This window comes from Stenella coeruleoalba (assembly GCF_951394435.1).
Source record: "Stenella coeruleoalba genome assembly, chromosome: X".
NCBI lineage: Eukaryota > Metazoa > Chordata > Mammalia > Artiodactyla > Delphinidae > Stenella > Stenella coeruleoalba.
Genome location: NC_137152.1, coordinates 97,862,719 through 97,877,167, shown reverse-complemented (window position 1 = coordinate 97,877,167; position 14,449 = coordinate 97,862,719). Strand labels below are relative to the sequence as shown.

At 41.5% G+C, this 14,449-nt stretch overlaps 1 protein-coding gene across 7 annotated transcripts in view; it reads right to left on the bottom strand.

The window, feature by feature from the left end:
* LOC307180253 (uncharacterized protein) overlaps window positions 1–13,901 on the bottom strand; it is a 1,346,125-nt gene extending 1,332,224 nt beyond the window's left edge. For all 7 annotated transcript variants that reach the window (XM_079910374.1, XM_079910375.1, XM_079910373.1 and 4 more), the window contains exons 1-2: window positions 13,795–13,901; window positions 13,161–13,283 (exon numbers count right to left, since the gene is read on the bottom strand). In XM_079910374.1, the coding sequence (XP_079766500.1) occupies window positions 13,161–13,222 (62 nt within the window). In that variant the 5' untranslated portion in view covers window positions 13,223–13,283; window positions 13,795–13,901. The remainder of the gene's footprint in view (window positions 1–13,160; window positions 13,284–13,794) is intronic.
* Between the last annotated feature and the right edge of the window lie 548 nt (window positions 13,902–14,449).

The window sequence follows — 14,449 nt, the reverse complement described above, 5'->3', positions numbered from 1 at the left end:
CTATTCTGGTTTCCTAGGCCTCCCCAGGTTGCTTTAGTGTCTCTGTGTCTCTGACTGGTCTCTGGGGTACAGCCATCCCCAGTCTAGCCTCACCCATAGCCCAACAAAGACCAGACTGGGAGGGGTGGGGTGGGGCAGGAAGGGCAACTGTGTGAGAGGCTGGCCAAGTGGAGAGACTAAGGAATATGGGTAGGGCTGGGGTCAAGAGCCTACAAAGAGAGCTGTCCTTATTCTAAGAAGGCATGTATGACCCAGCCTCTCCCCCAATACCCTAGTCCAATAGCTAGCTGAGGACTGATATCCCTTTAAAAAGGGGGTTCAGAAAGAAGAAGGCAACTGAGAAAGCAACAAGCCCAGGGGAAGAGAAACATGTACTTAATTTCACACTAGATCAGGGGTCCCCAACGCCTGGTCCGCGGACCGGTACCGGTCCGCAGCCTGTTAGGAACCAGGCCGCACAGCAGAGTACATGCCTTCTTTCCCAGGTGTTCACTTTGGTTGGTGGGGGGAGGCACACCTAGAACCTGAAAGGAAAAGGGAGAGGGCCTCATAGGTGAGGAAATGGAGCCAGAAGGGGAGCCAAGAGTACTCACAGGCATAGATGTCACAACCAGGCAGAGATGACAGCCTGACCCAGGTCAAGGCTTGCCTAGACATGGTGCTCTCATCATACTGTGGATGTGGTTTCTGACTTCATTTTAGCACATGGCCCAGACAGAAAACTCAACGTTACCTGCTATTTATGCAGCCCTGCCCTACAACACCACTGAATCTGCTACAGTCCCTATGATGCAGGAGCCAATGGAAAGTTCCCATTTTAGGCAACCCTCCTCCCCTTTCCCTATTCCAGAGTTTAGGGACAGCTGTGGAGCAGATGTGGGAGGAAATTAGCAGCTAGCCCAGGGCTTCTCAAGTTTTAACATACAATTTATCACCTGGGGACCTTGTTAAAATGCAAATTTGGATTCAATAGGTTTGCGGTGGGGCGTAGAGTTTGCATTTCTAACCAGCTCCCAGGTAATCCTGGAGCAGCCAGTGGAGAGACACGCTTTAGATAGCAAGGCTATTCCTGCTGCTATAGTGCATTCCATTCCATTCCATTGCCCTGCCTCTACATAACCTGTGAAGTACTAAACAAATATGGAGGAATCTTATTGTACTTTTATTTGATAAATCTAGCAACCCTAAATAGAATGGATGAATGAACTTCCTACAGGAGAAAGATGTGGTGGCAGCCCATTAATAACAACAAGGTAAGTAAAATTACACACGCTAAGAGGGAGAGTTATATTTTCCTTGAGTTTTGTATAGTTGTTTGTTGGTCATCAGACACGTAAAACACCTTATGACCTTTCACCAACAAAGAAAAGTCTCTTCAGGCTGAGCTAGAAGTGAGGTATTAACATAGATATTAATACATCTTCACAGTTCAGCTCAATTACCACATTGTTTATCGCATTGCTTTACAACATGGTAGACCAATAAAGCTCTTTCTTCATTTTATAGGGTAGGGAACTAAGGCTGGCCAGAGAGGTGGTTCACCTTGCTCAAAGTCACGTGGCTATTAATAACAAAACTGGACTAGAACTAGAACTAGGCAATGAGCCTAGTGCTATTTTCACTACAAGAATTTGTTAAAATACTGTTTGAACAGGGGAAAGACTTTAAGTTGATTGGTCCCACGTGGTCCCCATACCCTACCATGGGGAGCTTGTTGGAGGTTTCCTACGTGGAATTTAACATTGTTTTGGACTGGAGAAGAAGTTTTCCAGACTCTCAGTCACTCAAACAAATAGACGTCTTTTTGAGCATGGCTTACCCATTTGATTATGCAGCAAGAGGGAGGGAGGGATCTCTACAGAGGTCATGAAAGGCTTTTTGGAGAGTTAAGGCTAGAGCTGAGCCTTCAAGCATGTATAAGAATTATATAACCAGAGCGGATGCTTCAGATGGGAAACAGCATGAGCAAAAGGTATTGATACAAGAAAATACATTGTATATTTGAGTATAGCCCTTTGCATATCAAGTTTAAAACTTGTTAAATCACCCTTCGCCTTTTGGTTCTGTAACCGAGCAGGACCCTGTGTGGCCTTCCCCGGGCAGGCCCTTCCCCCACGTCCTCTGCTTTAGCTCCTCTCTGAAGTACCTAGATAACAGTATCTGATGCACATTTCCTGAGTTGTTTTACAGATATGAAAGCCCACCACTGAATGGAAGATGTTAACTACTTGATGAATCTGAGTATAGCCCCCAGGCCTGCTGGAGCCTGAGGACTGATAATGTTGACCCCTGTGACACTGCCCTGTTACCTCACCATCAACCAATCACAGAATTGTGCATGAGCTGATCACATATCCTGTGACTCCCCTCCCTCTCCTGGCCTTTAAAAATGCTTTCCTGAAACCCTTCGGGCAGTTTGGGGGGTCATGAGCCACCCGTCTCCTTGCTTGGCCCTGCAATAAATCTTTCTCTGCTCCAAACTCCAACGTTTTGGTATTGTTTGGCCTCACTGTGCATTGGGCACACAAACTTACATTCACTTGGTAGCACTTTTCCAAAATAGTTTCCTTTTGCATTTCCAAGTCAGTGGGTCACATTTGAATTGGTCCTTCATTCTCCAATTTCACTCTTCACTCTCATTGTACTTCTGGTAGTCTGCAAGGCCGTTATGTACAGTTGTGCATGTTGTTCACTGCACAAAGATGCCCAGTCATGGAGGCAAATGGGAGCTGAAATCCAAAATGTACTGGACTCACCAAGCCATGCTTTCTTTCCTAACTTGGTACATTGTGTGTTTGCCAGGCCATGTGCCCAGAAAAGAGGGCACTTTTTCTAGTTTACACAAAAGTGCCCTAGCTGTAGCCAATGCACTATATCAGCTGTAGGTCAAATTGTGAGGTAAATGAGATTTTGCTCTGATTTCTCCTAGCTCCAAATCTTTAGAGCTGAAGCCACAGACGAAGCCACACCTGTAGGCTAAGATCTGCAGCAGTTCTTATAATAACCATGACTGAAGTAAATCAAGATTCCCAGTCACCCTTTGGGGAGTTTAGAACTGCCCCTCTCCTGGATCTAGCATCACATGGCCCAGGGATGACCTAGGCCTAACACGGCTCCCTTGGTTTCATTTCCTTCTAATCCTAAACGGGGTGACTCTGAGTGCCACCAGTTCCCGAGTCAGTTAATCTTTACTATAGGAACACTACTACATTTCTGCATGACTCATGACCAAGCTTATTCCTTCCTTCTCATCTCTCCAACCTGGCAGTACCATCAGAATTGGAATTAGAAATCAGGGGGGCACTCACCTGCCAATACCCACCTACCATAGTGACTAGTCTTGTGCCAAGTCCTGGCTCTCATGTTCTCCTACCTGCCCTGTACCACCAAGAGCCACTCTTCTCCACAACCTACCAACTAGGGCTTTCAGACCGCCAGGGTTTCCCCTTCTTTATCAGGGTTAAAGGGCTAAGCTGCTATAACATAAAGACCCAACAATGCAGCGAAAAAAGAACAATGAAGTTTCTCTCCACATGACAGTCCAAGGCACATAAGTGAGCTACTTGGCTCCATTCAGTCATTCGTGGACTTGGGTTCATTCCATCCCATCATGTTTCTCCACCCTCCTCTAGGGCAACAGTGTCATCTGCCCAATTGAAGCTGTGTTCCAATAACAACCATGTTTCTGCTCACAGAAACAGGAAGAAAGCATAGAGGAGAACATGTGTAAAGGGCTGGTCTGAGAATAAGCACACATCACTTCTGCTCACATTCCATTGCTCACACAGACACACCTGACCACAAGGGAGGCTGGGAAATGTAGTTCCCAGCTGGACGGCCTCATCCCAGCTACAATTCCATTATTATAGAAGATGCCATACCTTCTTTCCTGTCAGGAAAAAGCATCTGTTTTGTCACAATTTCCTACCCAGAGTAGAAACTTGACAATTCAGTTCAATCAAGTTCAACCAACTTAAATAGAATTAAAACTTAATGTATTAATAAATGTGTTTAATATGTATCATACACCTTTCCCTTAGGCATGGTTTCTTAAAGTATGGTGCATAGACTCTGGGTGGTCCAAGGTCACTAATTTCCCCAGAAATCTAGCAAGTGGCAGAGGAAAAAGCAATGAGATTATTTCTTCACATACCTTCCACTTATTTGAGATGTAAGGCTAATTATGATTTTTCACAGCAATCACATTACATTCTTAACAATCTTTATGTTCTTCAAGATTGGGCATGAATAAGAGCTGTATTTGTCAACACTCATTTGTCAGGGTACAATTCATCTCTGTTAACATATATTTGTGCCTTTTGCATGTTATTGCTTATGCTTGTTAAATTTGCATTTTATGTTATAGCTCTTGTGTACCATTACATCCCCAACCTAATCAACCACTCAAAAGAGGTTCACTGAATATTAAAGTAGCAATAAAAATAGTAAATTAAATGCTACAACTCAGTTAACATCATGAACATAAATAGTGAACAGGACTCCAGTATGAATACAAAATATGAATCTGTATGTGCTGGGACAAATAAATCTGTGCATGTGACAATAGCACACAAGCAGCCAAAAATGCAAATGTGAAGTAAGAAGATAAATATCTGAATATCTGATTTTGTTACCTTTGCCCCTAGTTTCCAGCATGTTGTTTGTAATAAAATCTATCAAATTGAAGAATGAAGTCATCAAAGCTTTTACATAATTATTAAACAAAGTACAGTGAACCCTGTGATAAACCAACTGAATTTTTTGAGAACAAGCATGAAGTAATTCCTTGTTGTATGAAATTGATGAATATTGTGACTAAGGCAGAGAAGATACTGAAGTGATAGGAGTATCTTTCAAAGTTGTTAGGCCTCTTGGCAAAACAAGTACAAGTCACTTTATTGTCAAGAAGCTTGTAAAACCAGGCACAACTTTAATGACAAATGACTTAGAGAAAGCAGAATGAGCTATTGGCAAAATTCCTGTAACAAACAACATCAGCGGACATCCATAATAGCTATAGCACACAATGGAGAAGGGCAATTACTAACACATGTGGGTGCTAGCAGATTTTTTTTTTTTTTTTTTTTTTTTTTTTTTTTACTATGGAGTCCGACAAAACCACTGATATGCAGACTCTTGGCATAGCAGTGGTATATATACAGGGAGAAGTGCTCCACGACGCTTTTGCATTTTTGACCCTGAAATCCCACACCATAAGGGGAAAGGAGTTTTTGAAATTAAGCTTGTAATTTTGAGATAATTGTAGATTTACATGCAGTTTAAGAATAATACAGAGAAAGAGCTTCCCTGGTGGTGCAGTGGTTAAGAATCCACCTGCCAATGCAGAGGACACAGGTTCGAGCCCTGGTCCGGGAAGATCCCACATGCCGTGGAGCAACTAAGCCTGTGGGCCACAACTACTGAGCTTGCGCTCTAGAGCCCATGAGCCACAACTACTGAAGCCTGCTCACCTAGAGCCCGTGCTGCGCAACAAGAGAAGCCACTGCAATGAGAAGCCTACGCACTGCAATGAAGAGTAGCCCCCGCTCACTGCAACTAGAGAAAGCCCGCGCGCAGCAACAAAGACCCAAGGCAGCCAAAAATAAATAAATGAAATAGATAATTTTTTTAAAAAAATTCTATAAAAGAAGAATAATACAGAGAGAAACCCAGGTATCCTTTACCCAGTTTCCCCAATAAGATTATCTGTAAAACTGTAGTACCATATCACAACCAGGATACTGACATTGATAGAGTCACAACACAGAACATTTCCATCGCCTCAGGGATCCCTCATGTGCTCCTTTAATAGCCACACCCACTACCCCCACCTTAATCCTGGCAACTACTAATCTGTTTTCCATTTCTGTAAGTCTGTCATTTCAAGGATGTTATACATTTGGAATCATACAGTATGTAGCCTTTAGGCATTGTTTTTCTTCATTCAGTGTAATTCTTTATAGATCTACCCAAGATGTATGTGTGAAGCAATAATTTGTTCCTTTTTACTGCTGAATACTATTCCATGACATGGATATACCACAGTTTGTTTAACCATTCACCTGTTGAAGGACATCTGGATTGTTTCCATTTTGGGGCTATCACAAATAATGCTGCTGTGAACATTTGTGTAGAGGTTTTTGTGTGAACATAAGTTTTCACTTCTTTGGGATAAACACCCATGAGTACAATTGCTGGCTTGTAGAGTAGTTGCATATTTAGTTTTATAAGAAACTGTCCAACTCTCTTCCAGAATCTGTACCATTTTACATTTCCGCCAGCAATGTAAGAGTGATCCAGTTTCTCCACATAAGAGGAAAGGTTTTCAAAACAATACAAAACCACACTCGTAGATACAGAGAACAGATGGGTGGTTACCAGAGGGGAGGGAGTTTGGGGGTAGATGAAATGGGTGAAGGGGGTCAAGAGGTTCAAACTTCCAGTTATCAAATAAATAAGTCATGGGGATGTAATGTACAGCATGGTGACTATAGTCAATAATATTGTATTGCATATTTGAAAGTTGTTGAGAATAAATCTTAAAAATTTCTCATCACAAGAAAAAATGTTTTAACTTTGTATGGTGACAGATGTTAACTAAACTCATAGTGGTGATCATTTTGCAGTGTATACAAATTTTGAATCATTATGCTGTACACCTGAAACTAGTATAATGTTAAATGTCAATTATACAGCATTTTTTTTAAGAAGAAAGATTTTTAATTCAGTTATCAAGTGTTTTTTGTGAATCACAAAGTAGACTGGAAAAAGGACACTGGGATCAATTCTGAAGAGCATTAGCCATAAGCACAGTCCAGAAATATGTTGCTAAACAAATAAAAGAGGTGGCACCCAAATGCCAAGCCACTCACTGCTTGATACGCTGATAACAGTTAGCAATCAGTAACATGTCCCTTGATCACATTCAGTATTGAAAAAAACCATAAAAATTGTGAATATAATCAAATTGTGGCCCCTAAGGGTATGTCTTCCCAGCATGCTGTACAAAGAAATGCAGCAAATACCAACTCCACTTTTCTACTCTAAGCATGCCAGCTGTTGAGAGAAATTACTTTCCTGCAAGTTATTAAAACAAGGGATGGTGGCAGGGGGGAAGACTCTGACATTGATAATGACACTAAGGATAATTTCTCAGATTTTAAATGCCTTGCTCAAGAGGTATTTCATAGCCATATATTCAGAATCTCGAAGAGGCTGCAAGTAATTACTTCAGTGATGAAATATCACTGTGCTTAATGTTAAAGATGAAATGAGCAGGATTTCTTTAAAAAGACGAAACTATGGGGCAGTTTTATCACTAAGAATTTGACTCTGCCCCAACATGTGGAGATTTCTTCACTTCTCACAGAAAGAAATAGACTACATATTGTTGGGGACATTTAAACATCACATCCAAGTCTTTCAGTAGAACTTGCTACCACACTTTATAGAACAGAATCAAAGAAGTGATCAGTGAATCCACACCCATCTACTTCCTGGTTTAACTATTCAGCCTTCCGGCCTTTGAGTATGATTTGTTCAAGGACTTTAGCATCTGATGGAGTGCTTCAAAGTGTCAGCAGGGAGCTTTCATTGTAATTTCTGGGCCCATGTTTGTTCCAAACACCCAAAACTATACAAGGAAGCCACTAAATACTTAAGGCAGTTCCCAATGACCTATGATTCTGAGTTAGGATTTCTAACTTTTTATTATGAAAATTCTCGAACATATACAAAAGTAGGGTGGATAGGACTATGAGCTTCCATGTACCCACTACTCAGCTTCAGTATTAGTGCAAATGCCTCTGGGGCCCTACATCACAGTCCCTCCATCCACCTCTGATTTCAGCCAGAGCTGTGATGGACAGTTCTGTGCAAGCTCAGACTCATATCACCCCAAGAGCATCACACCTCAAGATCAAGCTTCTCTCTTTCTGCTTCTGCCCCAGTGCCTTCTCCAAAGCCAGTCCACATCAAAGCACAGCCTGGAAGAGTGGGAATGCTAATCCCTTTGGGGATAACCTTGAATGGGGGGAGGGGCGGGGATAGGAACAAGTGGATGAGAACTACCACCGCTCATCCATCAGGGGGACAGTTCTGGGAGATGTTTGGTATCCTTCTCAGGAAGCCCAACCAGAATCAAGCCCTTGTGGCGCAATGTAGCAACCTCACAATGCACCCTCACGTTGACTTTTCCTCCTTCTCTAATTCTCCCAAATACCTCACTCCTGCTTCCTGGGACAACACCCCAAATATACCCAACTACTCCCAAGTCCTTGCCTCAGACTCTGCTTTGGGGAAACCTAACTAAGACAAATAAGTTATCAAATTATACGATTTTTATTTCATCTATCCTGGGGTATTTTAAAGCATTTAAAGTATTTTAAAGTTTGGATTTTTTTTTTAATTTAGTAGAAATAGGAAGGAAAGAAACCAGTTCAATATAGAAGTTGATCTGTGGTCAAGCTGTGCATCACCAAGGTAGACCTATACACCTTGGTGAAATATTGCCCCTAAATCTCATCCCTCTCCCTTATATTAAGTTATTATTAAATATATTATTCTAAATAATATTTTAATATAATGGTGATAAAAATGCGATAGGGTTTCTTTTCAATTTACCTCAACAGTGGTCTATGTGTAGGGGGGCTGCCCATTACGTGGCTCTTGAAAATCAACAATGAGAAACACTGACCATCCAAAGACTCCCCACAGTAGTTCACAGGAGTCTGTGAACGCCTATAAAAATGTAGGCTGACATGTGCACACACGTGTGCGTTTCTGCAGGGAAAGGTCTTTCACCAGATCCTAAAGCAAGTCCTTGACCAAAAAAGGGCTAAGAATCACTGATGAAAGGCTATCAGGCATTATGAACCTGACTAGGGATGATTTTTATGGGAGTGGGAGCCTTTCTGGAACTCTTTAAATCATTCTACATGGCTGATCATCATCTTTGCCAAACTGCATGGCTAACCTCATTATGTGAAACTAACTAGAATTGATATGATTACAATGAAAACATTTTCCCCTCCTCAAGGTCTAGTTTATAAAGAAGAGATTTTTTTTTCCCTCAAGGCCTAGTTTATAATAAAAGGTTTCTTCCCTCCTCAAGGCCTGGTTTTCCACATCTGGATTAGATGATCTGGTCCCAATTTTCTTCTCAAAGCTATCTCTCCTAGCCTCAAAGAACTTTTGGGATTTTGCCAATGAACAGGAAAAGGATTTAGATTACAGTACGTGCTTTTTGCAGACTAGCCCTAGTTCTCCCAGATAGCTCTGTACCCTGAACTGGTGCACTTCCAGGAATGTGAGAGATTCAGGGCCAGCTGTCAGTGAAGAAATTCCTTCCACCTGCATCTTGTCCAGCCCTGAAATTACTAACTCAGAAAGGAAGTTGGAAAGTTAAAGAGGCACACTTTCTCTAAAGAGACTTAATTAGGTTTAGCATTTGGGTTTGGGTTTTTCTTTTTTTCTTTCCCTATTAACAAAGAACTATTTGTACATCATAAACACAAGTAGAGGAAGAAAATTACATCTTAAAATCATTTCCACTTAAAAACCAAGACAAAAATGGTACAGGTGGCTTTTTAAAAGGCGGGGGGAAAAACTCCTCCACATAAGCCCTTTTCTTGAATAGGCCTCTAACTAGCCCTCATGCAGCTGCAAGGACGCATTTAATGTTCCTGTGATTTATTACTCTAAAGAGGATATTCTCAGTCATCATCTGCAGAAGAGGGCCTAGCAGGATGTAGAATGGGAGACTAAGAACACATTGGAAGGAGCTGAATTTTCCATGTGGTTTTCATTTTCTTTTTGATTGTACACTGAAAATCTCTTTTTTAAAGAGTTTTTTAGACACCACAAATATCACAAAGGCACCCTGCTCCTAGGGCGGCTTGCAGCAGGCCTGAGCAAGGAACTGAGCCCACTACGAAGGGGAGGAGCCCAAAACAAGCTCCATATTGAAAGGTAAAGCTTCCTAAAGCCTCCTCTTGGCACAAAATGTCCTCCCTGACTCAAAGACTTATAACTGCTATGGTGTGTCTCCCGACCAAGTCACCATTGGTAGGTAGTAAAGAGCAGCTAACTACATGACAGGGAATGTTCTGGGCCATTTGCTTGGGTTATTTCATTTAACCTCAATTTATCATACCCATTTTACAGATAAGGAAACTTTAGCCAAGGGAAGTTTAATCACTTTACCCAAGGTCACAGAGCCTGTGAAAAGAGAGCCAGGATTTGATCCATGGTTTGTATGATTCCAACAGTAGTGCTTTTAATGACTACATAGTTTTCACCCCCTCCTTTTCTTCTAGGGTCCGTCCCTGACCACAAGTGCCAGGCTTTATACTAGCTCCTGGCTACCTAGGAGCTCTAGCTACCGTAGCTATCTGGCCTGCCTTCAGGACTAATGCCTCATGCATGAAATTTCCCATTTATCCAAATATATCTAACCCCATTGAACTCTGGGTTTCCCATCAAATCTTTAAGAAAAACTATGGCACTTTATATAATGAAAAGCACTTCGGATTCTCTTGGTATTATCTCTAAAATTGCTCTTGTGTATACCCCCCCACACACACACATCTTCTCATTGTACTAGTTCACATATATTGAGCATTCACTTTGTGCCAGACATCATGTTAATTACTTCACATGAATTTTCTCATTCAATTCCCCACAGTAACCTTATGAGGTAGCTACTATTATTACTCCTGCTTTACATATAAGAAAACTGAGGCCTAGAAAAATTCCGTCACTTACTCAGGCAACTGGAGGAGCCAGAATTTGAATTCAGTTGTGTTTGACTTGAGAGCCCAAACCTCGAAAGCACTACACTCTACTTACACTCTTCTTACCAGTAATAAGTCACTCTGATAGTATATACCTGTGATATAATGTGGTGAGACCTGCACTCTACTGCTGTGTTGTTTCTCCCAAAATCCATAGCCCCAGCAAATCTTGAGCAGAAACATCAGACAGATATCATTGGAGGGGCGTTTGAAAAAATACCTGACCAGTATTCCTCAGAACAGTCAAGGCCATCAAAAACAAGGAAGAATCCAGGTGACATCTGTGAAAATGGTAGAGTAGGGAACTCCAAAAGTTCATCCCTCCACAAAAGCTATGAATAAACTGCCAAAAACCATCAGAATTAACTTTTTCAGAACTCTGGATACTAATCAAAAGCTTGCAGAAACAGGGGTATATTCAATCAAGAGAAAGCAGCTGGATCTTGCTAAGAGAGATTTGTGGCATTTTAATTTACCTTGGACCCATTCCTTGCTCCCCAGCTCGGCAGTGACCGTGAAGACAACAGCAGCCCACATTCCTGGTATAAGTACCCAGTACCCAGGACAGCAGAACAGATTTTATTCTCAAAGAATTGTGTCTGTTTATTTTAATGTGCCTGGAGACTTCCTGAAAGACCAACTCAAAGGGCCTACCTTTATTTAGACTAACTCAGAACTCTCCCAGGGCTGAAGTGACTACCCAGGGGGGCAATTGTTAAAATCATCTGAAGGCAAACATTAGTAGCTGCCACCTGGGGTAACGCATAACAGTTGGGGAAACAATAGACTAAGCAAAAATCTGGGGAGGAAAGGCTGGGCAATGAGATGCTTTGGGGAATAAGGGCTTTGAAAAGCTTCCACATATTCCTGGGAATCTAGAAGGCCACACGCATGCCCAGGACCGGGCGCATACTCAGAAGACAGCTGAGAAGGCCCTAAGTGCTATATCTGATTGACAGTGTATACTTTTCTTCTTTTTTTTTAATCTTTTGGCCGCACCATGTGGCCTGTGGGATCTCTGTTCCCCGACCAGGGATCGAACCCACACCCCCTGCATTGGAAGTGCAGAGTCTTAACCACAGAACCACTAGAGAAGTCCCCCAATGTATACATTTTCTTATATAACGTAAAGAAAATTAAACAACATGTATTGTTTGTGACATGAGAAAACATAGAAATGTATTTTCATATCACATTCAGTATACATTTTGGCCACTCACCTCCCCTATTTTTAGTATCTACTCAGGCTCACAACTGTGCACTCTTACCTTCCATCATGATATGTACAACTGGAAGACAAAACCAAAATTGTCTTCTAGAATGAGTTCCAAAGTCACCTTGTAACCGAGCAGGACTGTATGGGGCCTTCTGGAGACAGGACCCCCCATCACCACCACCACCAAGTCCTCTGCCTGCCTCTTGTTTGTAGAAAAGCTGAAGTCTCCCAGGCCTCTCCTGAGTCACAAAAGCCTGGATCGAGAATTAATGATTGAAAGGATGTGAACATGTAGTGACAAAAGTAGCAGTTGGGCCAGGAGAATGGATAAGAATTTAAATGGTAAATCAGACATACGGCAGTCACAGAATCTTAAGTTCCTCCCTGAAATACCTAGATAACAGTATCTGATGCACATTTCCTAAGTTGTTTTACAGATGCTAAAATCCTCACCAAATGGAAGAAGTTAACTACATGATGACCATGAGCACAAGCCCCCAGACCTACTGGAGCCTAAGGATTGATAATGTTAACCCCTGTGACACCAACCTGTTACCTCACCATCAACCAATCAGAGAATTGTACACAAGCTGGTCATACACCCTGCGACTCCCCTCCCTCACCTGGCCTTTAAAAATGCTTCCCTGAAACCCGCCGGGGAGTTTGGGCGTTTTGAGCATGAGCCACCCATTCTCCTTGCTTTGCCCTGCAATAAACCTTTCTCTGCTCCAAACTCTGATGTTCCAGTTTGTTTGGCCTCACTGTGCATTAGGCACATGAAAACTGTTCCATAAACAGATTTTTTATTTTTTTAACATCTTTATTGGAGTATAATTGCTTTACAATGTTGTGTTAGTTGCTGCTGTATAACAAAGTGAATCAGCTATATGTATACATATATCCCCATATCCCCTCCCTCTTGCGTCTCCCTCCCACCCTCCCTAGCCCACCCCTCTAGATGGTCACAAAGCACCGGGCTGATCTCCCTGTGCTATGCAGCAGCTTCCCACTAGCTATCTATTTTACATTTGGTAGTCATAAACAGACTTTTAAATTACCTCCAAGTTCTCAACCCTGTACTCACTGTCAAAGTTACATGGTTCCTCCAATTCCCAAGCCTATCTGAAATTTTGAAGGGAGAATCAACTTACTTTTCATTGGTCTTCTTTTGTGAGCACTTGGGATGAGACCTTCCTCCATTCTGTTCAGTCATTTACCAGTCATTCATATGCTTTTCCTCCTCATATACTGAGGTTAGGAGTTACTGATGAAGCCTGGTTTCATCAAACATGGAGAAGAAAGAGATAAAAAAATAAAATCAATGCACCAGTCCATGATATCCAATATCTGACTATTAGGTGTACTAGAAAGAGACAACAGTATAAAGGAGAGAAGGAAATATTAAAGAAAGAATACAAGATTATTCCCCAGAACTAAAGGACATGAGACTCCAGATGAGTCTCCAGCTAGAAAAGCCCACTGAGTGTCCAGCACGATGAATGAAAAAAATAGCCCCAGTAAGGCTTATCATCATTACATTTTGGAAAAATCAGTGCTAAAGATAAGTTATTCTAAGCTTCCAGAGGGGGAATAATCATAACAGGACACAAACAGAGATCAAGAATACTGATTGGGAATCAGAATCACATTCAATTCCTCAATAGCAACACTGGAAATTAAACACTGGGGATTTTTTTTCCAACTTAGAAATACACACCCAGCCAAACAACAAGAAGTTCTAGAAAAGAATAAAGACATTTTCAGATATTCAAATTCTCAATTTACTTCCGATGCATCTTTTCTTAGGAAACATCTTGAGAGGAACGTATGAAATCCAGGAAACAGTGAACGGAACGTAGAAGAGATGCAGAGAGAGATCCCAGAATGCAATTGTGCATGAGGCCAGAGCAGGGCTACTTGAAACGTGGAAATAAAACCAATATATCATTTGCAGAAAAGTGTTGCAGATAGCTCACTGAAAGATCCTTTCCTATTGAACACCAGAAATAAAATGCAGAAATGAAAAAGAAAAAGATCAGTGGTTATTTTAAGGGAATTTCTGGAGAAAATGTATTTAAAGGAACTTTAGAATATAGTTAAATGTAGTTAACTATATATAGTTTAAATACAGTTCACATGATTATATGAACACATTCGTAGGGCCACACTCAGAGCTTCAGAAGGGGCTGGTGGAAATACAGGACCCTGTAGCTCAAGCTTCATTGGTGTCAAGGCAAATCTATCTTTAGCACAGGCATTGGCACTTTTCTGAGGGTACCATCAAAGAAGCTCCTTCAAGTAGCTTTTGGGACAGTTCCACCTCATTGTTTTTAGAGTCATACCATGTCTGTCTTAAAATGAGAAGTATGTTCTTTGCACACATAATTTTATTGAACACTTCATCTTTGCCAGACACTGTTCTAGGAATTTTACAAATACT